Source organism: Chlorocebus sabaeus, chromosome 20, assembly GCF_047675955.1.
Source record: "Chlorocebus sabaeus isolate Y175 chromosome 20, mChlSab1.0.hap1, whole genome shotgun sequence".
Classification (NCBI taxonomy): Eukaryota; Metazoa; Chordata; class Mammalia; order Primates; family Cercopithecidae; genus Chlorocebus; species Chlorocebus sabaeus.
The window spans coordinates 13,479,831-13,507,352 of record NC_132923.1 but is presented as its reverse complement, the minus strand read 5'-3'; the positions used below and the strand labels follow the sequence as shown (position 1 = coordinate 13,507,352).

Genomic DNA, 27,522 nt, shown 5'->3' with positions numbered 1-27,522 from the left:
ACTAAAAATACAAAATTAGCTGGGTGTGGTGGTACATGTCTGTAACCCCAGCTACTCCAGAGGCTGAGACAGGAGAATTGCATGAACCCGGGAAGGAGGAGGTTGCAGTGACCCAAGATTGCACCACCACACTCTAGCCTGGGCAACAACAGCGAAACTCCATCTCAATAATAATAATAATAAAAAAACTAGAACATTCAAACTTATGTATATAAAGATATAAGTAAACAAAAGCAGCAAAATGAAAACATTAAATTGATCTACTCAACATAGAATTACCTGTAATGTATGTTATGTAAGGAAAGAACAAAACCATGGATGATCCCATCATGAAAACCCTAAAGACATTTATATATAAAGAGGAAGTCTTAAAGATCTAAAATTATGTTTTTAGGCTGGGCACAGTGGCTCATGCCTGTAATCCCAGCACTTTGGGAGGCCAAGGCAGGCAGATTACCTGAGGTAAGGAGTTCAAGACCAGTCCGGCCAACAGGTGAAACCTCAACTCTACTAAAAAATACAAAAATTAGCTGCGTGTGGTGGCAGGCACCTGTAATCCCAGTTACTCGGGAGTCTGAGGCAGGAGAATTGATTGAACCTGGGAGGCACAGATTGCAGTGAGCCAAGATCGTGCCAGTGCTCTCCAGCCTGGGCAATAGAGTAAGACTCTGTCTCAAAAATAAATAAATAAATGAAAATAAAATAAAATTATGTTTGTAATGAACTAATATAAAATTTCACTTGCACTGCCTGAGCATAAACTGACAGTGGAAAAAACTACCCCAGGAAGTTTAAGGTGAAAAAGGGATTTTAAAATTTCAAATTATGATGGGTTACACACAAAGTATATCATTAGAATTAACTGTAGGGCCTACCATACACAAAGTATCTTCCTGACCACCTTAAATGTTCCAAATCATCCTAATGATAAATACTACATTTTACTTTCTCTTTTCTCATTCTCCCCTACAACTCCTCACCTTCTAGGAGATCTCGCGCTAGCCCTGGCTCTGCTCCTGTGGAACGGACAAAATCCGACAGAACAGCATCCATGTCCAGGGTCATGTGATCATCAAGTACTTTCAGCCAGCTGGATGTAGGTAGAACATAGATCAAAATTCAGGCATCCACCTGAGGAATAAATAAATACATAAGGCTCAAATTACACTGGAACAGGATAATCACAGCCCCATGTCAGCACCTTCCTAACCAAATGGGGAAACTATCCTAGCTTTCATTTCAGTTGAATTTTAAAATGCAGCACTTTAAAATTATGAAGAGTAACATTTTATTTCCTAACTCTTCATTAACATTAATATCTCAACATCTACATTAACCAGTAACCTGTAATACCACTCTGAAAAATGCTTTTTCTGTACTTTTCCTGAGTACTGCTTTTCTACCATGAGTTTGCTTATCCAAACTAAAGAAGGAAGCAACAGGCTACCATCCTGAAGAACTCCCCACCTGCAATAGTCTCTAACATGATAGCTTTGTTTATTTCCTTCCTGGCACTTGAATACTCTCAAATTATTTTAATTAGTTGCTGTCTAGCCATCTCCTCTAATATATAAGTTTCTTGAAAGCAGGAAACTTGTATGTCTCCTTCACTAAATATATCCCCTGCATGTATCACTTGGCACAGTGCTAGGCACATTGGCCCTCAATAAATATTTGTTGAGTGAATGAACAATTACTATACACTGGATAATTTCAGAGTTGACTAGTGTTTTGATGCTAGCAGAGGAGTAAACTGATAGCTAAAACTACTCAAAATACAATAGTAGGCCAGGTGCAGTGGCTCACGCCTTTAATCTCAGCACTTTGGGAGGCTGAGGCAGGTGTATCACCTGAGGTCAGGAGGTTGAGATCAGCCTGGCCAACATGGGGAAACCCCGTCTCTACTAAAATTACAAAAATTAGCCAGGTATGGTGGCAGGCACCTGTAATCCCAGCTACTCGGGAGGCTGAGGCAACAGAATCACTTGAACCCGCGTGGGGCGGACGTTGCACTGAGCCGAGATCACGCCACTTCAGCCTGGTCAAAAGAGTGACTCTCCATCTCAAAAAATTAAATTAAATTAAATATAAGTTACTCCACAAAGCAGAGTGGGGACCTGAAAGGTTCATAACAAGAGTCAATCTCTGTCCATTAACCTCATGAACCCAGGAAACACATCTACTCCAAACACGTCTTTCTCCACGCAGGACAAATGACTGCCAAATAAGTTCAACTGAAAAAGATCTCTTCTCTCAGACTTTGGCAGAAATTACGTCCCTGACCTGACAGCTGGCACCAATCCAACATTCCTCTGAGGTTAAAAGTCAGAGGGAAGCAGTAAGAGTGAAGAACAATCTCTGACCAAATTCTGCCAAGTTTACAGTTTTCTATAGAAGACTCATTCATTAAGTCGCCAGGTACACTTTCCCTACCATACCCACCAATCCCCTGCCTTTTGGGAAAGGTCAAAGTATAATTGTTGAAGGCAATAAGTGACAAGGCAAATAAACAAACAAGATTTGTGGGTTATAAAATCAGTAGGTCACGAACTTGCTAACACTGGATTTTTTTTTTTTTTTTTTTGAGAGAGAGAGATGGCAAAATAGAAATTATTCTCTCTTGTCCTGTTCTAGTAGTACAAGAGATCCGTGAGTGCAGGGACATGATTTCTTCATTTTTGTAACTCCAAGATCTAGTGTAGCATCTATAATATAGTAGGTAGTCAAATGCCTGAAGAATAAATGATTCAATGACTAAGCCAACTTCCACATCAGCTACCAACAAACCAACCAATTTGAAGCTTAGCAGATCAGAAATTCTAGGGCACTTCTTATCACCCTTCTATTTCTAAGTTTTAAAAACTCTCCTTTCTAAAGGGACATCAACCATGCTGTCACTACTCTTACCACCCTCACACTATATGAGTTTACCTACATACACCTATATGTATTAACTAGGTGACTTTGGTCAGATTACTTACAGGGTTTCAGTTGTCTCTTCTATAATCTAGACTTGGATTAGATGACTCCTAAGATACTTTCAAGGTTTAAAAAATAAACTTCTTCAGTTCACTACAGCCTCATGATCTATGATCTTTGACTATCTATCATTCTAGATATTGTTAATTTTAAATTTACCTGAGTTTCAATATCATAATTATCAGAAAGAATTACTAATACATAAAGAACTTTTGGTCTAAGATACCTCAAATTCAAAATGTCAAGTTATAAAGTAAATCAGTCCCTTACCTTCAGGAATTAGGAATTAAATTCAGAATTAATAGATGAATAAGTCCTCCTCCCATCCCCCAATATAGGCAAGAATTTCTTCTCCAAACCCATTTTAGCCACAGCCTTAGGTCACAGGAAGTGGTACCAGCTCAAATAATTTATACACATGAATAATCCAAAACCAAGTGTATAGCTGCAAAATAAATTTCAATCTTCTCTCTTTAAAAAAAGCAATGCAACTATAAAGCCATTTTAATAACTTTCTGAAAGAATGTGAGAAATATACAATAAGTACACAAAATAGTAATCACAAACAGATGCTCACCAAAAAGGAAGACTTGACTAAGCCATAGGCATATAGGCAATTTCACAGCCAGTCTTCTGAGTGAGAGAAGTGAATCAAAACCAGTGTTACGGCATCATAGACCTCACATGTCAACATAGCACACAGGCTATTCTTTAAAAAAACATATTTTAACAAAGTAATTTAGAGGCTCAACATTATCTAGAATGCCTTGCTCTTTAGCAAAACTTTGAAGCACTAAGCCAAACTTCTTAACAGCACATTCTTACATTTGATGTCTCCAGGTGCATGCTGTGGACCCTGACCTAAACCCACCCAACAGGTGAGATCAACAGCTTTTGTTACATCACCACTAATACCTTGCTTAAGCTTTTCAAATTCCAAATGGAGATATCAAACCAATGATTAAAACACAGTGTTTGGGCCAGGCACGGTGGCTCATGCCTGTAATTCCAGCACTTTGGGAGGCCAAGGAGGGTGGATCACCTGAGATCAGGAGTTTGAGACTAGCCTGGCCAACATGGTGAAACCCTATCTCTACTAAAAATACAAAAATTTGCTGGGCGTGGTGGCTAGTCCCAGCTATTAGGGAGGCTGAGGCAGAAGGATCACTTGAACCAGGAAGGCGGAGATGCAGTGAGCTGAGATAGCACCACTGCACTCCAGCCTGGGCAACAGAGCAAGACTTTGTCTCACAAAAAAAAAAAAAAAAACTTCGGGCTGGGCACAGTGGTTCATGCCTATAATCCCAGCACTTTGAGAGGCTGAGGCAGGAGGATCACTTGAGCCCAGGAGTTTGAGACCAGCCTGGACAACATAGTGGGACCCTGTCCCTAAAAACCTTTTTTAAACTAGCTAAGCACGGTCGTGTGTGCCTGTAGTCCCAACTACTCGAGTGGCTGAGGTGGGAGGATTGCTTGAGCCTGGGAGGTCAAGGCTATATAGTGTGTGACAATTGTGCCCCTACTCTTCAGCCTGGGTGACAGAGTGAGACCCTGTTTCAAAACAAACAAACCAAATCAAACACAGTTTTTGGCTCAGTCTCAGGGAGAAGGAAGAGGAGGAGGAGAAGGAGGAAGGGGAAGGGGAGGGGGAGGGGAAGGGGAGGAGGAGGAGAAGGGGGAAGGGGAATGGGGGGGGGGGGGAAGAAGAAGAAAACCAGTGGCTTTCAACCTTTCAAATAAAACAGAGGAGGTTTTCAACTATTTGTTAACTGAATGGTGTAAAGACAGCTCTCACCTGGCATCAACATCTTCCAACTGAAAGGGCCTTTAGCAATTACTTAATCCAAATACCTGCCCCCATGCAAGAATCCTTCTATTACATCTCTGACATAAATCACATAGTCTCCACTTGAATACAAGGTCTGACAGGGACCTCATTACTCTGCTATAATGTCTACTTTATTAGTGGATAGTTTTAACTGTTAGAAAATGCTTTTCTAAACTAAAACAAAAGCTATCACCAGCCTCACACCCCAACTATAACTTTCACATACCGGTCTTGATTCTGTTCTCCAGGACAATAAAACCTACTTCCCAAGGATGATGGAATTTTCACGCAAAATTATTAGACAAAGCATTTCTTTACATAAACATTTGTTGTAGATCAACATCATGATGTTGTTATGAGCCAAACAGTGGCTTTTATTTTACAAAATCCTGTCTTATATCATTACTTGCTTGTATCTATATTCATTCATAAATATTTGTGCTGACCTCATTACATAAACTTAACAGGCTGAATAAATTATCTTGTTCAAAATTCGCTTCTGCTGTCTTTGCCTCTCACCCCTACTTCCACTTCCACACCATCTTGAAGTAATGACAGCAGTTAAGATTAAAAACTAACAAGTTAATATTAGTTAAGCACTTCTAAAAACACTTTTACTCGGCCGGGCACAGTGGCTCACAACTGTAATCCCAGCACTTTGGGAGGCCAAGGCGGGTGGATCGGGAGGTCAGGAGATCGAGACCATCCTGGCTAACACAGTGAAACCCCGTCTCTACTAAAAATACAAAAATTAGTCAGGTGTGGTGGCAGGCACCTGTGGTCCCAGTTACTTGGGAGGCTGAGGCAGGAGAATGGCGGGAACCCAGGAGGTGGAGCTTTCAGTGAGCCGAGATCCTGCCCCTGCACTCCAGCCTGGGTGACAGAGCGAGACTCCATCTCAAAAAAAAAAAAAAAAAAAGTAAATTAAAAAAAAAAACACCCTTACTAATTAATGACAAAACTCTTGCAGCAGGTCTCATTCCCAATTTATAAATAGAGAAACAAAAAAGACTTCAAAAGTCAGGTAGGTGGCCCAAAATCTGAACCTAGATAGTCTGAACCCATGCTCTTTCACTGTACCACACTAGGGCACGCATTACTGATTCCTGGAACTGCCCTGATTCTTACCCATTTAATTTGTTCACCATAGGAAAAGGTTGTACCTATCTCTTGTATTTATCAAAGACTTAAACACCTGCCTTACATAACTTTATTTATTTATTTAGAGACAAGGTCTAGCTCTGTCACCCAGGCCGGAGGGCAAGGGTTTGATCTCGGCTCACTGCAACCTCCAGCCCCCAGGCTCAAGCAGTCCTCCCACCTCAGCCTCCTGAGTAGCTGGGACCAAAGGCACTTTAATAACTTTAAATCCTACCATCTTCCTGAGCAATTTCAGTATCCATCTGCATTACTCACCTAACATTTCTGCCTTAGAATTTCATAATCTCTTCTAATACTAAGACCATCTCCGCAACACCAACTCAAACCTGGACCCTGCCATTTTCTGAAACCATTCCACCTCTTAATCTTAAACTCAAACATTTTACTCTGGCCACAACCTCATCTCCTTACAGCTTTTCCTCTCTACATTTTTTTTTTTTTTTTTTTTTTTTGAGACAGAGTCTCGCTCTGTCACCCAGGCTGGAGTGCAGTGGCACGATCTTGGCTCACTGCAAGCTCCGCCTCCTGGGTTCACGCCATTTGCCTGCCTCAACCTCCCGAGTAGCTGGGAAGCTGGGACTACAGGCGCCCGCCACCACATCCGGCTAATTTTTTTGTATTTTTAGTAGAGACGGGGTTTCACCGTGTTAGCCAAGATGGTCTCGATCTCCTGACCTCATGATCCACCCACCTTGGCCTCCCAAAGTGCTGGGATTACAGGCATGAGCCACCATGCCCAGCCTTCTCTCTACTTTTAAACCTGCCTGCTCACTAAGACATCCAGTCTCTTAACCACCTTATTCATTAATTCAACAAAAGTATTTGGCGTGCCTCTGTGTGAAGCACTATGCTCAGGACTAAAAACGCAACAGTGAACTAGACACAATCCCTATCCTCAAAAGCTTCCAGCATGGAGGAAAAAACCCACAAAAACCTACCATCTTCCTGAGCAGTTTCAACATCCACCTGCACAATTCATCTAACATTTCTGCCTTTCATAATCTTCTCAAATATTTTCAAAAACAATTATAATTATAATAAAGAAATGTTAGAGAAGGGAGTGTTATCTCCTATAGGCAGTCAGGAAAAGCTTCCCCAAGGAAATTATGTTTCATCTGCGAATTAAGATTAATTAAGATTAAGCAGCAATTGGAGAGACAAATTGGGAAAGGAAGAATGCTCCAAGCAGAGGAAACATTAAAGTTCTGTGGCAGGAAGGAGCATAAAGATGAGAATGGTGCTACCAAAGGATGAAGAGAGGGCCTAGTGGACCCTGTTAAAGATTTGAGATCTTATCTTAAACATAATGAGAAGCCACCAAAGGGTTGCATGCAGAGATAGAACATAATCAGATTTGAATTGTTAAAAGATCATCCTGGTTACAATGAGAAGAGTTTGGAAGAAGCACAGTGGATTTATGGAGAGAATTGATTAGAAAATTCTTGCAAAATAGAGCTAAACCAAGATAAAAGCAGTGAAGGTTGAGAAAAATGGATAGATTCCACTTTCTCTCTTCTTGCCTAACAAAGTAAAACCAATAATTGATCACCTAATTTACTTTCCTGTGAAAATTTAATTCCCTTAACCATTTCATCTGTCCAACTTGGATGGATCCCACATTCTAACTTCCCTGCTAACCTTGCAGAGCAATATGACTACTAACATGTTATTCAGTCACTTTCCTTTTATTGAAACACTGCTATCTTTTGCTTACCCTTAGTACCTCAATCAATCTTCTGAGCTACTATCCCATACCTTCACCATGCTCCTTGAGCCTCCCACCCAATCCACATCACCTTCCCTTACTCCTGGTAAATGACCTTGCCTCCTACTTCACAGAAAAAAAAAAAAAATTACAAAGCAAGAGGGGTTCCTTTATATTTCCTCCCCTGCTCCTATTTGTTGGTGGTTACTCTCCTCTTCCCTGCAAAAATCCTTGTCCTCAACCTACAAAAATAGGCTTCTGCAGAAAGAGAATGGCACTGGCTTATATATAAGATCATCACAATCATCCTTACTTCTGCTCTCTTTGTAGCATTTGATACTTACTGACCACTCTTCCTGCTTCTCTGGCCCTGTGTCTTGGTCATTTTTGTGGACTCCCATTTCTGTCCCTGAACCAAACTTAGTGCACCCACCATTCTAGCCTTAGGCCTTCCATCTTCTCATTGAAACTTCATTCACAGCCCTAAGCACCGACATGTTCATGACTCCTAATGTATCTGCACCCCCAAATTCTTTTCACCTCACCTGGGAATCATACAGGCACTTAAAACTCAGAACATAAAAACAAGAGCTTATTCTCTCATCTCTGCTCCCATCCTTTGAAACTATTCCTCTTCCAGTACTCCATATTGTAGCAAATAGTCCCCAATCATCCAAGTCACAAGTCAGGGAGCCGCCCTGGACTTCTCTCTTGCCGTATCCACACAAATAATCTTTCACTAAGTTTTACTAATTTTACCTTAAATATCTCTCAAATCCCTGCAAAACCTTCCATAGGCTTCAGCTCTTTTATTCTCTCAGGTTTTCATAACCTGGACCCAGGAAATAGCTCCCTTACTCCTCCCTCTACCTCTCTGCATCAATTGATTGGCCTCCACAGGCAACCACTATAGCAATTTAAAATGCCAGTATCATAGTATTATATCCTACTGTTCTAAATTATTCAGTGGATTTTCAATCGCTAAAGCCTAGATCCAAATTCCTATACAGGGGCCAGGCGCGGTGGCTCACACCTGTAATCCCAGCACTTTGGGAGGCCAAGGTGGGCAGATCACTTGAGGTCAAAAGTTCAAGACCAGCCTAGCCAACATGGTGAAACCCCATCTCTCCTGAAAATAGAAAAATTAGCCAGGCATGGTGGCATGCGCCTTTTATCCCAGCTACTCGGGAGGCTGAAGCAGGAGAATCACTTGAACCTGGGAGGCGGAGGTTGCAGTGAGCCAGGATTGCGCCACTGCACCCCAGCTTGGGTGACAGAGCGAGACCCTATCTCAAAATAAACAAGCAAACAAAAAAACAAATTCCTATACAGGGTCGGGCATGGTGGCTCATGGTGGCTTGCGCCTATAATCTTAGCACTTTGGGACGCCAAGGAGGGAGGATCACTTGAGTCCTGGAGTTTAAGACCAGCCTGGGCAATGCAGCGAGAACCCATCTCTACAAAAAAAAAATTAATTAATTTAATTAGCCGGGTGTGGAGGCGCACGCCTGTAGTCCCAGCTACTCAGGAGGCTGAGGTGGGAGGATCACTTGAGCACAGAAGGTTGATGCTGCAGTCAGCCATGATGGCACCACTGCACTCAGCCTGATGGATACAGGAGACCCTTTATGGGAAAAAAAAAAAAATCTATACAGCACAAAGAAAGCCCTTCATGATCTGGCTCTACCTAACTCTTTAGTCTTTTCTACCTCCCATCATTCCCTCGCTTGTACTAGGAGTTCCCCAAGTGTACTATGTGCTTCAAATCTCAGTCCCTTTGCATATATTGTTCCCTCTAACTGGAGTAACTCCGAGGTGTAGCAGGTGAATTCCTACCTCTTCTTTAAAACTAACTTAAATACTACCTCATTTGCAAAAGTTCTCTGAATTCCTAAATTGCCCACTTCTTTTTTGGTGCCCCCACTGCACCCTGTACTCTACTTCTATCATAATGTTTATCACCCTGCATGGTAGTTGTGTTTATTCACATGTTTGTCTCCCCACTAAACCAGGAACAATTTGAGGGCAGGAATCTTGGCTTGTTCATCCAATATTCCCCAGCATCCAAGCACCTAGCAGGCACTCAATTTTTGTTCAGATGAACTGAAGTATATTTGTATGGTACCCCATAACACACACACACACACACACACACACACACGGTACTGTTGATAGTCTATCAGTGTTGTACACAGACAAGTCTAAAACAGTAATTCATCTCAAAGACATCTGTTTAAGATTGTTATACAACTTTATTTGCAACAAATTTATCTTCCTAAACATTGTTTAGTTCAGAATAATATTAAAATCAGCCTGCATACTCCAAGTGTCCAACTTACTTAGTAACAGAGAAAAATGACCCAAAATTAAAGATCATGGATAATAAAGCTCTATTAAAATGCCAGAGAAACTACTGACCCTACATTCTCTCATTTACAACATCCCCCAAAGCTTCCACATTTTCACTCTCTACCCATCTCCTGATTCCACTGAAGCATTAGAACTGCATTTGAGTCCTCTCCAACTCTTCCCAAAACTTACTGGAAAACCACAACATTCAAGACTGTCAAAAACTTTAAAAAGTCAGAGACTCCTCCATGTCTATGATGTCAGTCCCAAAGAATCCAGACAGGGAGAAAGAGGAGGGACAGAGGCGCTTAGAACTTTCACATAATTCTTGATTAGGTGGGAGGGAGAGATGAATAATTGTCTTGGCAGATTGCCTTTAGTTAATATGGGTCCTTTAAGTCAAAGAAACAAAATATAACCTTCTTAGAAAATATGACCAATTTTACTCTATTTTTCTTTTTTCTTTTATTTGTGGATCTAGTGCTGAATCCAGACCAATCCTACTCTAAAGGGATCTATGTAACACTAAATGTTACAATCCAGAGGTAACAAGATGAGTCTCAAAGTAAAAAGAGAAAGAAAGTAATATGCTTTAAAGCTTTAGATATTATTTCATTTAAACTTCCAAACAACTTTAAGAGTTTGTATTGTTACTCCACATCACAGAGGAAGATACTAAAGCTCACAGAGGTTGGGTAATACACCCAAGGCAACACAGGTAAAAGTGGCAGACCCAGGATTTTTATCAATCCAGCCCAGCTGACTCCAGAGAACATATGCTCACACACAATGCCACATTTCGTCCAGGGAGGACTAAGAAAACACGAGCAGTCCACCATGTGGAAGTCCACCCTCACTGCTTCAACCCCTCTCAACTCCACATCAGAAGAAAAAACTGGCTGTGGATTCAGACAGATCTTGGTTCCAATCCCAGAGCTACTATTTAAGGGCTGTGTAATCACAGGTAAGTAATATAACCATTTTGGGCCTCAGATTCTTCATGTATAAAATCGGGGAAATGTATGCATTTCAGCCCTCCCGTTAGGATTAAATAACATACGTAAAGCCTTAGGGCAGCTTACTGATACACAATAAATCCTCAACAATTGTCAGTTGCCTTCTTTCTGCCCAATTCCTTCCCATACACTCTCTCACTCCACTGGTGCCCAACACAGCCCCCTCCCTGTATCTTTCCTTTAAAAGCTTCCTCTACCCCTCCCAAACCAACCCTTCAGTCCCACAACCATTTCCAAAACCACACACAGTGCTCAGCCTATCATTTCCAATCCAGTGTCTTTCAACTCAAGCCTTCAAGAAAATATTCTAAAGGGGGTCCCTTAGTTGTACCTTCCACCAGATGGTCCCTCAAAAATAACAGCAAAAGAAAAGTATCTGTCCCTTCCTAGATGTACAGACACAGCTACATAGCTCATTCATTCCAAATCACCAGGAACAGCAATTTCATACATATTTACTGGAATCCCAATGTCTTCATCTACCAATCCTACCTCCCCCACCTGTACCTCTTACTACTTCTACTCATTCCAGGTTCGAAGATTTTGTAATAGTCTCTTAATCTTATGTATATTGTCCATTTTTTTTACTATTGGAAGGAAATGTTTATATATCCTTCTACTCACCCTGCATACTTCTACCTCTAATGCAGGATATACTTGGGGAATGTCTACTTTCTCCCCCTAAGTCAAACATGGAGTTTAAAAAAAAAAAAAAAAAAAAAAAAAAACCTCAACTCGTCATATAACCACTCCCAAAACATTTGTTTATCATATTTGTTTATCATATACTATTATTTGTTTATCATATACTATTGTGGATACACAACATTAAGGTCTCAGGAACTAGCCCTGGTGGACTACCACTAGTATGTATGTGTGTCAGAAAAAAATGTAACTATTTTTTCAAGAATTTCTAGTTTTGTATCAAGCCTACAAACAGCAGGCCTGATATAAAACTCCAACAGACAAATCCCATTAACAACCAAAGGGTAATATAAAGAGCAGGGACTAGTGAACAGAGAACTTGGAAATTGGCATTTGTCTCTTCAGTGCTACTGATAAAGGTTCCTTAAATTACAGTTACTTGGGAAATTTAATAATTTGCAAGACTTGCAGAAGGGAAGTAATCTTTGGGAAAATGGGGGCAGGGAGAGTCATACAGAAAGTCTGTTATTATAATATTGGCACAACAATAGTAGCTTAAATAGAAACAAGAATCATGTCAGTGTTTATTTTTTTAGATCCAGACCAGCATGTCTATTTGCAACACACAATGAGTTTTTTCTTCTTTTCAACTAAGGCCAAGGATAGTCCAAGGTTTGGGCTCTCAACAAATTCAACTTTTAAAAGAATAATTTGCAAAAACAAAAGTTCTACTTGACCTATTAAAGATTCTAATTACTGAATTTTTGACACAAGAGAAAAAAAACACTATAAATCAAGAGACTAGGCTAATAGCAAAACATACTATCTCTCTAGAATCAGTTCTCAAACATTCATTCAGTAGCTGACAATCTTCTCTCCCTTTCTTGATTTCTTTAGTCATTTCACTATAAATTACAGAATTTCCATTCAAAGGGAGAAATAGAAGAAAGAAAAAAATTCAAATTACTATACTGTCCACTCTTGGTTATCCATAGGAAATTAATCTACTTCATAAATTTCTTCTAGTAAATTAATTTCCCTCAGTATACAAGTACTAATAAATTTCTTATAAGGCCTCAAAACAGGCCAGGCAAGGTGGCTCACACTTGTAATCTCAGCACTTTGGGAGGCCGAGGTGGGTGGATCACTTGAGGTCAGGAGTTTGAGACCAGCGTAGCCAACACAGTGAAACCCTGTCTCCACTACAAATACAAAAATTACTCAGGTTTGGTGGGGGGCGCCTGTAATCCCAGCTACTCAGGAGGCTGAGGCAGGAGAATCACTTGAACCTGGGAGGCAGAGTTTGCACTGAGCCAAGATCGTGCCACTGAACTCCAGCCTGGGTGACAGAGTGAAACTCTGTCTCAAAAGAAAACAAAAAAAAAAGCCTCAGAACAATTAGAAATTTGGGCCGGATGCAGTGGCACACGCCTGTAGTCCCAGTGAGACCCCATCTCTACAAAAAACAAAACAAACAAAAAACCCACAAAAATTAGCTAGGCATGGTGGCACACACTGTAGACCCAGTTACTCAAGAGGCTGAGCCAAGAGGATCATTCAAGGCCAGGCATTCAAAACTGCAGCGAGCTATGATAGTGCCACAGCACTCCGGCCTGGGTGACAGGGTGACACTCTGTTAAAAAAAAAAAGAAGGCGGGGTAGGGGGAGGGAGAGAAATTTGTCTTTTATAAAATTATATAACTCAGTTAAAAGATGGATACTTCTTATTACTATTGTCATTTTTTAAATTCTCCATCTTTTAGTTCCATCTTTCCTGGCCATACTTAAATCTCATTTGATCTACAGGCCCAGTATTCAAAACATCCACCTGGCATCTGCTGGCATTTACTGTCTTGTGATACTAATTGACCTTCCTGATACTCACGTCTTAACTCTCCAATCTGACTATCAGTCATTCATTCAAAATTTACCAGGCTGGTCTACCATCTACCAGGCATTGCCATGGGGCCTGGAGATATCCCAGTTCTACCTTCAAGGCACTCTGATCTGATGAGAGAAATATAAATATGTTATTAGTGCCCATTGGGGTAGGAAGAGATATAGAAGCAACCAGTTTACCCAGGTGGGTTAGAGAAGCTTCTAAACATTTAGCCAAGTCTTTAAGGACGTGTAAAAGCTCACCAGGATGGAGGACAAGAATACATTCAAGACAGAAATAAGATTCTTGAAGCCTGCACCTTTTTTTTATACTTGAAAACATTCTAAACAGGTCTAACACATTGCTTAGCACATAGTAGATGCCTAGCAAATATTTGTGGTTCTAAACTATTCATGCTAGTCCGTATATGTGGATAATTGAGAGTTATCTATACCTAAAATAGGCTTGTGCGTTACATACTAGTTTCAAATTTGTCCCATCAAGATGTATAAATAGGTCTGTATGAATAAATATAACTTATAGTTGTACAGTTGTCTGTTCACTAATAGCTTCTCTGTTATAATTTTTGTTTTTAAAGCACTTTCATAAATATAACCTCATAATAAACATTTTTTAAATTAAATACTTTTTGAGGTTTTTAATCCCATCTATTCTGATGGAAAACACATACACATAGAAAAGTTTACAAAGCTTAGGCCGGGCACAGTGGTACATGCCTGTAATCTCAGAACTTTGGGAGGCCAAGGCAGGTGGATCACCTGAGGTCAGGAGTTTGTGACCAGCCTAACATGATGAAACCCTGTCTCTACGAAATACAAAAAATTAGCCAGGCATTGTGGCGCATGTCTGTAATCCGAGCCACTTGGGAGGCTGAGACAGGAGAATTGCTTGTACCTGGGAGGCAGAGGTTGCAGTGAGCTGAGATCGTGCCATTGCACTCCAGCCTGGGCAACAAGAGCGAAACTCCATTTCAAAAAAAAAACAAACAAACAAAAAAGCAAAGAAAAGTTTACAAAGCTTAAACAATATCCAGATAGCACAGAGGTTGGGCCTATGTATTCGGACTCAGAATGCAGGGCTCATATCAGTTTTCTAGGGATTTATAGCAAAACCAGATCAGTTTAGACATGCAAACTCCACAGCCTAAATAACTCTTACTGTTTTGTTTTTTAAAATACTATCCATATTCTCTACATTGTCTCCTAGCCACTACTATCCTCCCCACCTCCCACCAACTCCACAAACACACACACATTTTCCAGGTTGGTGTTAAAAAGCAGAAACTCTAACCCAGTGTATCCTGGGCACTATTTGGGTCTCTCATTTCTACTGATTGTACCTTTTGTAATAATAATTTTTCTTTTAGAAGAAACCAAGTCTCATTTATTTATGCACATAAAATTAGTTACAAGCGGCTGGGCGCGGTGGCTCAAGCCTGTAATCCCAGCACTTTGGGAGGCCGAGAAGGGCGGATCACGAGGTCAGCAGATCGAGACCATCCTGGCTAACACGGTGAAACCCCGTCTCTACTAACAAAATACAAAAAACTAGCCGGGTGAGGTGGCGGGCGCCTGTAGTCCCAGCTACTCGGGAGGCTGAGGCAGGAGAATGGCGTGAACTCGGGAGGCGGAGCTTGCAGTGAGCTGAGATCCGGCCACTGCACTCCAGCCCGGGCGACAGAGCGAGACTCTGTCTCAAAAAAAAAAAAAAAAAAAAAAAAAAAAAAAAATTAGTTACAAGCATATAACACAATCTGATAGTTCTAGTTTACCTGAGAACATAGAAAATATACTTCATTTATATAATTAATATTTCACATTTGGGTCTTATGTAGAACAAACCTGGTGGTGAGGTACAGAAAGCCAGTCTTTGACACTTTAGAATCATAAGCTTTTAGAACTAGAACATCAGAGATTATTTTTATTCCACACCCTCAAGTTACAGATGACAACACAGAGAACCAGGAGAGTGAGATTAAGTGACTTGTCCAGATTCAAAGAGCTAACTATAGTAAAACTGAGTACAGAATATAAATCTGCTTACTTCCATTCCAGTAATCTTTCCTTGACTTCACATGTACCACTAGCCCTCAATTTTCCATGGGATCGACTTTGTGGATTTATTTACAAAAACTGCCTTTCCCCAGCCACCAGCTAAATCTCTTACTCCTGCAGATGCATACCAAAGAAAAATATGTATACCTAGGAAATTTAATCACTTAAGTATGCCATATTTAGGAAAGGAAATCATCTATAAAGAAAATCATGGGGTGGGGCATGGTAGCTCATGCCTGTAATCTTAGCACTTTGGGAGGCCAAGGCAGGCGGATCATGAGGTCAAGAGATCAAGACCATCCTGGCCAACATGGTGAAACCCCATCTCTACTAAAAATACAAAATTAGCTGGGCGTGGTGGTGCGCACCTATAGTCCCAGCTACTCAGGAGGCTGAGGCAAGAGAAATACTTGAACCCAGGAGGCGGAGGTTGCAGTGAGCCGAGATCGCACCACTGCACTCTAGCCTGGCGACATAGCAAGACTCCATCTCAAAAAAAGAAAATCATGAAGGCATGCCAAAACCAAATAATCATTTATGTTTTGCTCATCACTACTAAAGATATAACTGAATTTGTAAGTATTCTTCTAATGTTACAACTATTTTGTAGCAAGAGGGTAGGACAAAATTATGTGTGACATCAGGATAGTTTTTCTCTTCTACTGATAGTTTGAGGCTATTTATCACACACCATCCAGAAATCACAGCTATATCTAAATTGTTTTTTGAGGTTTTTTTATTTTTATTATTATTATTATTTTTTTTTTGACAGAGTCTCACTGTCACCCAGGCTGGAGTGCAGTAGTGCAATCTCGGCTCACTGCAACCTCTGCCTCCCAGGTTCAAGCGATTCTCATGCCTCCTAAGTAGCTGGGATTATAGGCATGCACCACCACACCTGGCTAATTTTTGTATCATAGAGACGGGGTTTTGCCATGTTGGCCAGGCTGGTCTCAAACTCCTGGCCTCAAGTGATCCACCTGCCTGGGTCTCCCAAAGTGCTGGCATCGCTGGCGTGAGCCACCGGGCTGGCCTATAGCTAAATTTTGAACAGGACAAAACATAAAACCAAGAGAGAAATAAACTACCAACTTTTAACATACTGTATTACTTCTCCTTAGCCAAAAGTGTTGGCCGGGCATGGTGGCTCATGCCTGTAATCCCAACACTTTTTGGAGGCTGAGACGGGTGGATTACCTGAGGTCAGGGGTTCAAGACCAGTCTAGCTAATATGGGGAAACCCCATCTCTACTAAAAATACAAAACTTGGCCAGGTATGGTGGCACATGCCTGTAATGCCAGCTACAAGGGAGGCTGAGGCAGGAGAATCGCTTGAACTAGGGAGGTGGAGGTTGCAATGAGCTGAGATCACACCACTGTACTCCAGCCTGGGCAACAGAGTAAGACTCTGTCTCAAAAAAAAAAAAAAAAAAAAGTATACAGCCTGAAAGCATCAAAGCAATAACTTTCCTCACATTCACATTTATTCAAGTTTATTTGTAGGAAGACAATATTTCCTCTTCCCCTGAGGAAGGCCCACCATCAGTACAGTAGTGCCCAGGTCACTGCAATTCTCTCCTGATGAAAACCTTAACATCCTGATTCAATCATTCAAAAAGCACTTAATAAGGACCCACTCTTAATGCCAGGCAGGCTGCTAAGTGAAGGGGATGCATCAGCCAATAAGTCATCATCTCTGCTTTCCAAAAGTTCATCTAATGGACTGGTGGTTCCAGAGAAAACCCCAAGATAGATATCAGCCAACTGCCTTTATTTAACAAAAGGTTTACTAAGTGCCAGACCAAGAGACAGAAAAATATGAAGAGGAAATTTTAAAAGGTGAGAGGCTCTTTCAATTTACTAAACAATTTGCTCCTTTGGATTATTAAAGTCATGTGTTTCTCTCCAAGAATGTAATAATCAGAAATTGACTGTAAAGGTTTTTCTGTGATAATATCTAACCAAATATTTTGGTCAAAGACACTGTTATCTTTATCTTACTAATCTGGGAAAACTAGCAGATACTGATCTACATCGATACATTTAAAAATATCTAATATCTGTATTATAGGAATGTGGTTGATCTTACCAAAACTGGGATGAGTTGCTTCCTGTGCAGACAGATGCTTCCAACAGAATGTACTCTAAGCCTCTACAGTCAAACGTGTAAATCCCGTTAAACTTCTTTGCCCCATACTGAGTGGGTACAAGTAGTATAGGCAACGCTTCACAATGACCACAATTACATAGGCCAAGTTTTTAGTGAAGGTTTCTGTTTTTCCTTCTCTTTTCCACAAAAACTACAAAAGGTATCAATTAGTACACAAGCCATTGGGTAAACATCTCACTGTGTTCTGAGTCTTCTTGAAATTAATCCAAGAAACCAACCCTTCTACGAGTGAGTCCTATCCCATTATTATTTTTAACACTATTATTGGTAGTGGTAGTGGTGATAACAAGTGCTAACTTTGCAGTTCATAAAATACTTTCAAATATATTATCTCATTCACTGAAAAAAATGAAGAAGGGATAAAAGGAAATATCATAGGCAATTATCTCAAACATCAAAAACCAAACCCAGCCGGGCACGGTGGCTCATGCCTGTAATCCCAGCACTTTAGGAGGCTGAGGTGGGCAGATCATGAGGTCAAGAGATCAAGACCATCCTGGCCAACATGTGGAAACCCCATCTCTACTAAAAATACAAAAAGTAGGTGGGCGTGGTGGCATGCGCCTGTGGTCCCAGCTAATCGGGAGGCTGAGGCAGGAGAATCGCTTGAACCCGGGAAGCAGAGTTTGCAGTGAGCTGAAACCACGTCACTGCACTCCAGCCTAGCGACAGAGCGAGACTTCATCTCAAATTTTTTTTTTTTTTTTTTTTTTTTTTTTAAGAGACAAGAGTCTTGCTCTATTAGCCAGGCTGGAGCACAGTGGCACGATCATAGCTCACTGTAACCTCAAACTACTGGGCTCAGGCAATCCTCTTGCCTTAGCCTCCTGAGTAGCTAGGACTACAGGTGAATGCCACCATGCCTGGCTAATCAAACCCAATTTAACTGAAACAGCAAGCATTTTCAATTCAAGAAGTTATTTCTATCAAAAAAGCATTGGACTGACTCTAGCAATGCAAAAATCACAGAAAAAATTTCCCCGTAAATTATCCCCTTAAATGCTAGGTCTAACTGATTCAATGTATAAATGTTAAGATTACAGTCTCAGTAAGAATTTTACACTATAAATCTTTGTTTACCTCAATCTCTTTCCCAAATGCTTTACCCACACTTAAACACTTAATATTCTTCTACAGAAGGAATACTAATAATGAAGAAGCTGCTCTAGAAAAACTGACAATATTTAGCATTCAAGGACCTTTTGAAGATTTAACATTTATTGTGCACCTAATTAAAGTACCATGCATTACTTGTGGGTTAGATACATCCACATAAATTATCTCGCTAACCTCATGAACCATGCCCAGATACTCCTGGATCCCCAGTACTAAAGTGATTAGCTTTCCAATACCAGACAGTTCTAATACTGGCAACCTTGGCCAGGCGCGGTGGCTCATACCTGTAATCCCAGCACTTTGGGAGGCTGAAGCAGGTGGATCAATTGAGGTCAGGAGTTAGAGACCAGCCTGGCCAAAGTGGTGAAACCCTGTCTCTACTAAAAATACAAAAATTAGCCGGGCATGGTGGTATGTGCCTGTAATCCCAACTACTTGGGAGGCTGAGGCAGGAGAATCACTTGAACCTGGGAGGCAGGGGTTGCAGTGAGCCAAGATCGTGCCACTGCACTCCAGCCTGGGTGACAAAGCAAACCTCCACCTCAAAAAAAAAAAAAAAAAAGAAAAAGAAAAAAAGAAAGAAAGAAAGAAAACACAGTGGCAACCTTGATCCCACCTAATTAATCCTTAGAACTCAACTGGAACTCAACTCCTACTGGAGCTCAGCTACTCACTCTAAGTCTTAAGCATTTTGTTTAAGCTTTCTACTAGGTAATGCTCAAAATAAATCCTTGCACCTGTTCTGAAGATGCTAACTCCAGAGTAAAGACCATTCATCCCAGGTATGGCACATGATAATAGTGGCCATAATCTAAAACAAGTTCTCTCTTAGATAGCACAAGTTAAAGAATAAACGTAGAACGCTAACAAAACTGAATTTCAGCTATGCAAAAGACATTGGATCTTGGTATTGTTCCCAACCTCAAAACTCTTTTCTAGTCCTCTGAATACAGAAAGCTTTTTCTATTTGAATGAATTGAGCAGGCAAGTTTGACTCAAGAGTCCCTACCTGCATACTCATCAGAGAGAACTGAGGGAAAACAAAAAAAATTCCAACTCGCATGACCACATTACAATGTTAACAACACATTACTCACCATTGTGCTACAAGAAAGAACCTGCAAGTAGGCACGAACTTTCAGGAAGCCAAAAAAAACAAGCAAACAACATTCTTCTAGTTCTCAAAGCACAAACGCATTCAAATGCCAAAGCAGGTCACATTGTCCAGTTTATACCCAGGTACAAGTGAGTGGAGAGGGAGAAGGGAGAGGCGAGGGGAAGAGAGAAGAAGCATTATTGTGCAGGTATGCTTTTCAGCACCAAGACACATTTCTTTCTCAGTTTCATCAAGAACATTTTTAACAAAAACACACACACACAAAACTGGGATTCCACCTATTTATATGCCTTTATATATTCACAGAGAACATCCAACATATGTAAACAGTGGCATGACGTAACAATGGTTGCAGACATTCCTTTTGGAATCCGTTAGAGCTGTATCTAAATCCTACCTGTTACTTTCTTGACTTGTGACCTTGGGTAAATTATTTAACGTCTCTATTGCTTAGCAGATACTTCATCTGACATTCACTATAGTATCCTCAGGACCTTAAACAGTGCCTAAATCACACTAATACATACTTTGAATGAATTAATCTGTAAGGTGGCATAAGAGTATTTATTTTATGGAATTGTTATGAGTATAAATGAGGTGTTATATAAAGTGTTTAGTATAACTCAGGCTAGGATCTCACTACTACATAGTAAAGTTTTCTTCCCTTTATTCTCCAGCCAGGTCAAACGTTATGACAGACGAGCTGTGGCAAAGAATAAGATGGGATAAGCATGGAAGAAGCCAAGCATTAGATGTTTACTACTATCACCATGGGCCATACCTAGGATGAGTGGTGCTTACTCTGGAGTTAGCAGCTTAAGAACAGGCACAAGGATTTTTTGTGAGCATTACCTAGTAGAAAACATTTTAAAATGCTTAAGACTGTGAGAGCAAGGAGCTGAGTTCCAGGAAGCAGCTGAGTTCCTAGTCAAAAAATCCAAGAATATTTAGTCTTGGCAGACGAAATTAAATAACAGTGTCAGTCCCTTATGGTAGGTGCATAACAAGTGTTAGCTGATTCAGAAAATTGTATTTTCAATCCTCAAGTATCTGTTATCACATAAACAAAAGTCTGGCAAAAGAAGAAAACAAGAAAAGGGGTAGGAATGAGTCACATCTTAAATATGCCTATGTATTTTAAAAGCAAATACAAAAGATCTAAGGCTATTCAACCCCGTAAAAAAATCTCCTATTAGCAAAAATACTCAATTGATTTATAGTATTTACTCTCCCTTTCAGGTAATAGGATCTATGTCAGTAAATTGTTTTTAACTGCTGACAGGGTAAATAAGCCTGAAAGATTTTAGTCTAAAGCTCTCTCCCTTTTACTAAAAAAAAGACTAATGGGCCTTTGAGGCTACTTCACCCACAGCTTTCAACTCAAGCAAGCCTACCTTCTTGCGGGGACAGTGGGCGGGGGGACACTAATTGTATCTTCAAATTGGGAGTCAGAGAGAATATGCAGTTAAATCCAAAATCTGAAGAAATATTTCCCCTTGAATATGAAGAATTGAATATCAGAAGATAGCTCTAAGAAACCCAGGCCACTGTTGCATTAAGAGCCTGATAGACATAAGTACACACATTTTGTGTCTAAATATAAGGAAAACCCACAAGGAACTGAAACAGTTTGTGGTTAAACCTCACCATAATGTGGTCTTCAACTTCCCATTTCGTTTTCCAGGCATCGTTCTGTGTTTTTAACCACTTGATCCATCTCCTCTCAAGCAATGTGATCTACTAGAAAGAGCACTAAACAACCATCAAAAGAACAAACTATACACACCAAGTCCTACTACTTACTAGGCATGCCAACATAAACCAGTTACTTAAACCCTGAATTCAGTATCCACTGAGAATGCTGAGCCAGACTCAGTACCTTTCAAAGCTGTCTACCAAGGTACCCCACTTTGGAGAGGCATCAGTAACCCACCAAACCCAATTCTCCCTATTGCTATTACCCAGACTGAAAATGTGTGATCATTCTTATCTAACCTTTTTCACAATAATCAATTACCAAATTCTATTTATCTCTCTTCAAATTATTCAAATCTCTCCCTCTTTCTGTATTACCATTACCCTTGTAGACAGTCTTTTTCCTGGACTATTATAACAGTCCTCTAACTGGTATCCTTTCCTCTATTTTATACCACAAGGCTAAATCAGTTGTCCTAAAATACTAATTCATACAATACAATTCCCTACTCAGATATTTTTCACTATAAGTATAAAAACCAAATTCCTTTGGCTGAGATTTAAGTCTCGCTCCAATTTATCTAACTCTAACTTTACTGATCTTATTGCCCTCCTAGGTAAAACACTGTGCTACAAACTACTTTTCCTGCCCCCAAAACAAGGTGAGCTCGGCTCACTGGTCCTCCACCTTGAATGTTTCCCCGCTATATTTCTCTCTCCTCTAAGGTCTAGATTACCATAAAGGTAAAATTTTTCCCTATCTATTCCCTTTAAACTTCTATAAAGCTATGTAACTGTACTCCTCACTTGGTACTTAGTACCTAGGACTTTGTATTACTATTCATCTATTTATGTATTTATGCAAATGTTCAGTGTTCACAGATAATTAGTGAGTTCTTTTTTTTTTTTTTTTGAGACGGAGTCTCACTCTGTCGCCCAGGCTGGAGTGCAGTGGCCGGATCTCAGCTCACAGCAAGAAGCTCCGCCTCCTGGGTTTACGCCATTCTCCTGCCTCAGCCTCCCGCTTAGTGAGTTCTTAATGACTTTGACTGTTTCTATAATATACTGGAGGCCTCACTTTTCAGAGAACAGATATCCAATACACTGTTGATAGTAACTACTACCTTAGACAAGTCATTTAAATTTTCTGGGTCTCGTTTTCCTCACCTAGAAAATGACAATATGTAAATCTCTTTTCAGTTCTAAAATGCTATATGATATTATATATACTTCTACATTGCCTATATTTGTTTCTCACATTTTTTTCTTTATATGCATTTATCTACATGTAACCATGTCCTATGTAACCCAGAATATAAATTCCCAAGGGGCCAGTTCTCCTCCTGCTTATTTATTTACTGGGTGACACCTCCTTGGCATCTCCTTAGTGCATCGTGCCCAGATTCCAGTGCACAGCAAGTGTTCGGTGGAAAGGAATTTGTAGTTTCAATCAGGCAGCAAACATCAACGGAAATTCGCACAGATGATTTATATCTCAGTTTTCATAATGAACTAGTATATTATACAAAATTACAAAGACGTGAGAAAGAAGGAACTTAAAGTTGTTAAAATGACCAGACACCTGGTGCCAAATAGCCAGGAATTTATTTCAGGCAAGCAAAGAAGCTAGGACACAGAACTCTTAAGTCTAACTCTCAAATTATATTTTTAGAGTTCTAAGAAGGGGTATGGAAAGTCTCTATCCATGGTCAGTAAACAACAGGGACCAAGTATTGTTCATGTCAGAGAATCCTGTCCCTTAGAACTGATAGACATTTTCAGGAAATGGATGGTTTCAAACCTAGCCAGGTGAGCTACCAGTTCAAGGGAGGCAAAAGCAGATGCTCACAATGGAGCACATAAGAGAAGGTAAGTTTCTAAAATATATTTTTGTTGGAGCTAGGCATGGTGGCACACACCTACAGTCCCAGCTACTCAGGAGGCTGAGGTGGGAGGATGGCTGGAGCCCAGGAGGTCAAGACCAGCCTGGGCAACATAGTGAGACCCTGTCTCTAATAAATAAATAAACAAACTACATTTTTGTTAGTTAGTGTCATTGTGTTTTCCCATTGTCATGCCTTAATTCTTCACATGCGACTACCTTTATGTAAACATCAATATTTATTAACACTAAAGCCTCAGAGGAATTCACTCCTCCTTTTCTTTTGATGTTAGCTATTAATGATTCAAAAGTCACTAGTAGACCAACTCATTTAAAATGACCCTGACTTTTCAAAGAACTATTTTAGAACACAGCACTGGTACTTTCAAAGCTGCATTCTATCTATAATATTCTCTAAGTAGGTATCTGTAGAGTGTAGCCTGGATACAACTTTGATATAGTTAAGATAAAAAGCTTATAAAGAATTCTAAGCCAGATTTTGAAGAATGAGAGGAAACAGAAGCCCTTTAAATGTTTATACCTATCCCCTTCTTTCTGCTCCTGTTCCTCAATCCTATTTTATAACATCTGCTAACTCCTACCTACTCTGCTTCTTTGCTCTTTCCCCTGTCTTCTGCATTCTCCTCCCGCGCCCACCCCCAACCCTAAGAACAGCTCTGGGAGCCACAAGGTCAACAATCTGGTGCTAGGAACTAGGGCTCTTGCCCTCTTTCCTTTTAAGACCCCAAATAACATCAAAGAAGACATGGGCAATCATCTTTTTCTGTGGTTTTCGCCCCCAACCAGATCTCCTTACCAAGACTAGAGAGGAGACATGGGGGTAGCAGGTAAGGGGGGGAATAAGTCACTTACTCATAGGAACTATAACCTCATTAAAGACAACTCAATAACATGGAGATATTTACAGCAAAAATGTTCATCTCAGGCTTATTTCCTAGAGCCTGTTGTGGCCTACAACTCTCATACGCTCCCCCTCCACCTTCTCAAATATACTAAATGTGTGCTCAGAAATAAAAAGCATTTATTAAAAATTTGAGCTAAAGATAACTGCAAAAGAAAATCCCCTGCAAATTAAAGTTCAGAAATGCATTTTAGACGTATAAATGGGCCGAGCACAGTGGCTCACACCTGTAATCCCAACACTTTGGGAGGCAGCAGGAAGACTGCTTGAACCCAGGAATTCGAGATCAGCCTGGGCAACACAGCAAAACCCCTCTCTACAAAAAATGTAAAAAATTAGCTAGGTATGGTGTCACACACCTGTGGATCCCAGCTTCTTGGGAGGCTGAGGTGAGAGAATCACCTGAGCCTAGGTCAAGGCTGCAGTGAGCTGCAATCGTGCCACTCTATTCCAAACTGGGTGACAGAGCAAGACCTTGGCTCAAAAAAAAAAAAAAAATGGATTTGGGATTATCTACTTCAAAAAGGTCCATTATATTGCCTTTCTGAATGCCAAAAGGAAATCACAACGTGTTGGTTTAACCAATCAAAACTGTCAAGAGTTGACTGCTTTTAACCTACAAAATGGCAATTTCATATAGTTTAACTTAATATTAATTTCCTACTTGGGGGTGGGAGGAGCTTCCATAAGGCCAAAACAATGTTATATTGGGACTATATGTTACAGAATTAAAAGCTTCAAAATATGCTGATACACAACCTGGCCTCATCATTAAAAAAAGGAGCGTGGTGAAAAGTACATGTACATATATATGTGTGAACGGGTGTATCCAATAATTGGATACACACGTTGGTCCTTAGCAGTCTTTATTAAGTGAATAGACAGGCTGTCTTTTCTTAAGGCCCATCTCCATCTCCTGTGAAGGTGTCAAGACCTTGATGACAAAAGCAGAATCTGACAGCTAGTGAAATGAGTCTGGCCACATGAATACACTGCCTCAAAAGCCAACAGGATCAATTCCCAGGAGTTTCCCAATTGGGATGCTATCACCTATTAATTTCCATTTCATTTTCCAAGAAATGTTTGTTCTCACCCCTGCAGGAAGTTAGTCTTGACTACTTTTACCATTTATGGGCATTTTTATGTAATTTTCAGTGCCAAGTGTTTGTTTATAAGCTTTATTTTTCATGGGGTCCACCCCAACAATCAAAAATTAATAGTTCACCAACATAAAAGATGGCCTTTTGTTGTTGTTCATAATCTATTTAGTCATGAACAGTGTGTGTCTAAATGCCTACTATCTGTAAGTTTCTACGGCATGCCTCATAAGGGATACGAAGAAAAAGAGACTACTTATCTGCTCTCAAAGAGCTTACAGTATAGTAGAAGAGGCATGGCAAGGGCACAAATAAACCAAAATACAAAAATACACAGCTACCGCATGACAAGTACCAACAAAATGATAGGAAGATTCAGTTGTAGGAAAGATTATATCCTGCTGGAGAAAAAAGAAAATCAGGAACGTTTCTGTGGAAGAGATAGTTTACACTGGGACTTTATGAATGGGTAAGTTTTTTTTAATAAAAAAAAAAAAAAAAAACAGGGCAAGTGGGAGCTGGGCACAGTGGCTCACACCTGTAATCCTAACATTTTGGGAGACCAAGGCGGCCAGATCACTTGAGGTCAGGAGTTTGAGACCAGCCTGGCCAACATTAGGAAACCCTGTCTCTACGAAAAAATACAAAAATTAGCCAGGTGTGGTAGCACACATCTGTAGTCTCAGCTTCTCAGGAGGCCGAGGCAGGACAATCACTTGAACCTGGGAGGTGGATGTTGCAGTGGGCAAAGATGGCGCTACCGCACTCCAGCCTGGGTGATGGAGCAAGACCCTGTCTTAAAAAAAAGAAAACAAAAAACAAACAAACAAAAAAACAGGACAAGTGGGGAGGGCAATGGAGAAGACAGGTTTAAAACTTAGGTGACTGAATGAACTAGATCTACCTGTAGACATATCTGAAAAGCAATCTTGAGAAAAAAAAGTTTCAAAAGGATACATACATGATTCTATTTATGTAAGATTTCAAAACAAAACTGTATGTTGCCTATGAATACATATGTGGGGTCGGGCGTGGTGGCTCATGCCTGCAATCCCAGCACTTTGGGAGGCTAAGGTGGGCAGATGACTTGAGGTCAGGAGTTTAAGACCAGCCTGGTCAATAGGGTGACACTCCGTCTCTACTAAAAATACAAAAATTACCTGGGCATTGTGGCACGCACCTGTAATCCCAGCTGCTTGGGAGGCTGAGGCAAGAGAATCACTTGAACCCAGGAGGCAGAAGTTGCAGTGAGCAGAGATCGCGCCACTGCACTCCAGCCTGGGTGACAGAGCAAGACTCCACCTCAAAAATAAATAAATAAATAAAGATGTGGGGGGGGGGGGGAGTATAAAACATGAAGGAATGAACACATCAATTCAGGCCAGTAGTCATTTCCTGAGAAAGAGGAAGGAAGAAAGGATGCAGGGTGGAACTTCAGCTATATCTATAACATTTAATATTTTAAAGAGAGTAAGACATCTAAAACAAATATGACAAAATGTTAATGTCCTTCAAATTTGGGTTGCAGACTCAAAATTGTTTGAGTTTTTCCCCTGAACTTTTCTAAATGTTTGAAATATCTCATTATGCAAAATTGTAAAATTAATAAAGGGCCAGGTGATTGGAAGAATAGAGGAGTCAACACAAAAACAGTAAGGAGCAGAATGGCTTCCCGAAACTATAAGGAGATATCTGACTTGTTCAGTTTTAGAGTGAAGAGGAGCCTTCACATCCCTCAAACAGTGTGCACAAGCAGAGCTTAGAACAGGGTAGAGTGGGGACTGACAACAATGGATAAGAAGGTTTATTGCCATCTCAAATCAGATAGCGGAGGGGAGTGAAAAACCACCTTCCCACATAATTTAAATGCCAGTGTAACCAAGTTA

The 27,522-nt window shown here is 40.4% G+C and overlaps 1 protein-coding gene across 4 annotated transcripts in view; it reads right to left on the bottom strand.

Moving 5' to 3' along the window:
- Window positions 1-27,522, bottom strand: part of OTUD7B (OTU deubiquitinase 7B) — a 129,520-nt gene that overhangs the window by 35,567 nt on the left and 66,431 nt on the right. For 3 of the 4 annotated variants that reach the window (XM_037998023.2, XM_008019232.3, XM_008019229.3), the window contains one exon: window positions 981-1,131. In XM_037998023.2, coding sequence (XP_037853951.1) covers window positions 981-1,065 — 85 coding nt within the window. In that variant the 5' untranslated portion in view covers window positions 1,066-1,131. Of the gene's footprint in view, window positions 1-980; window positions 1,132-27,522 lie in introns of those variants that run through there. The other variant, XM_008019234.3, reaches the window with a different exon arrangement.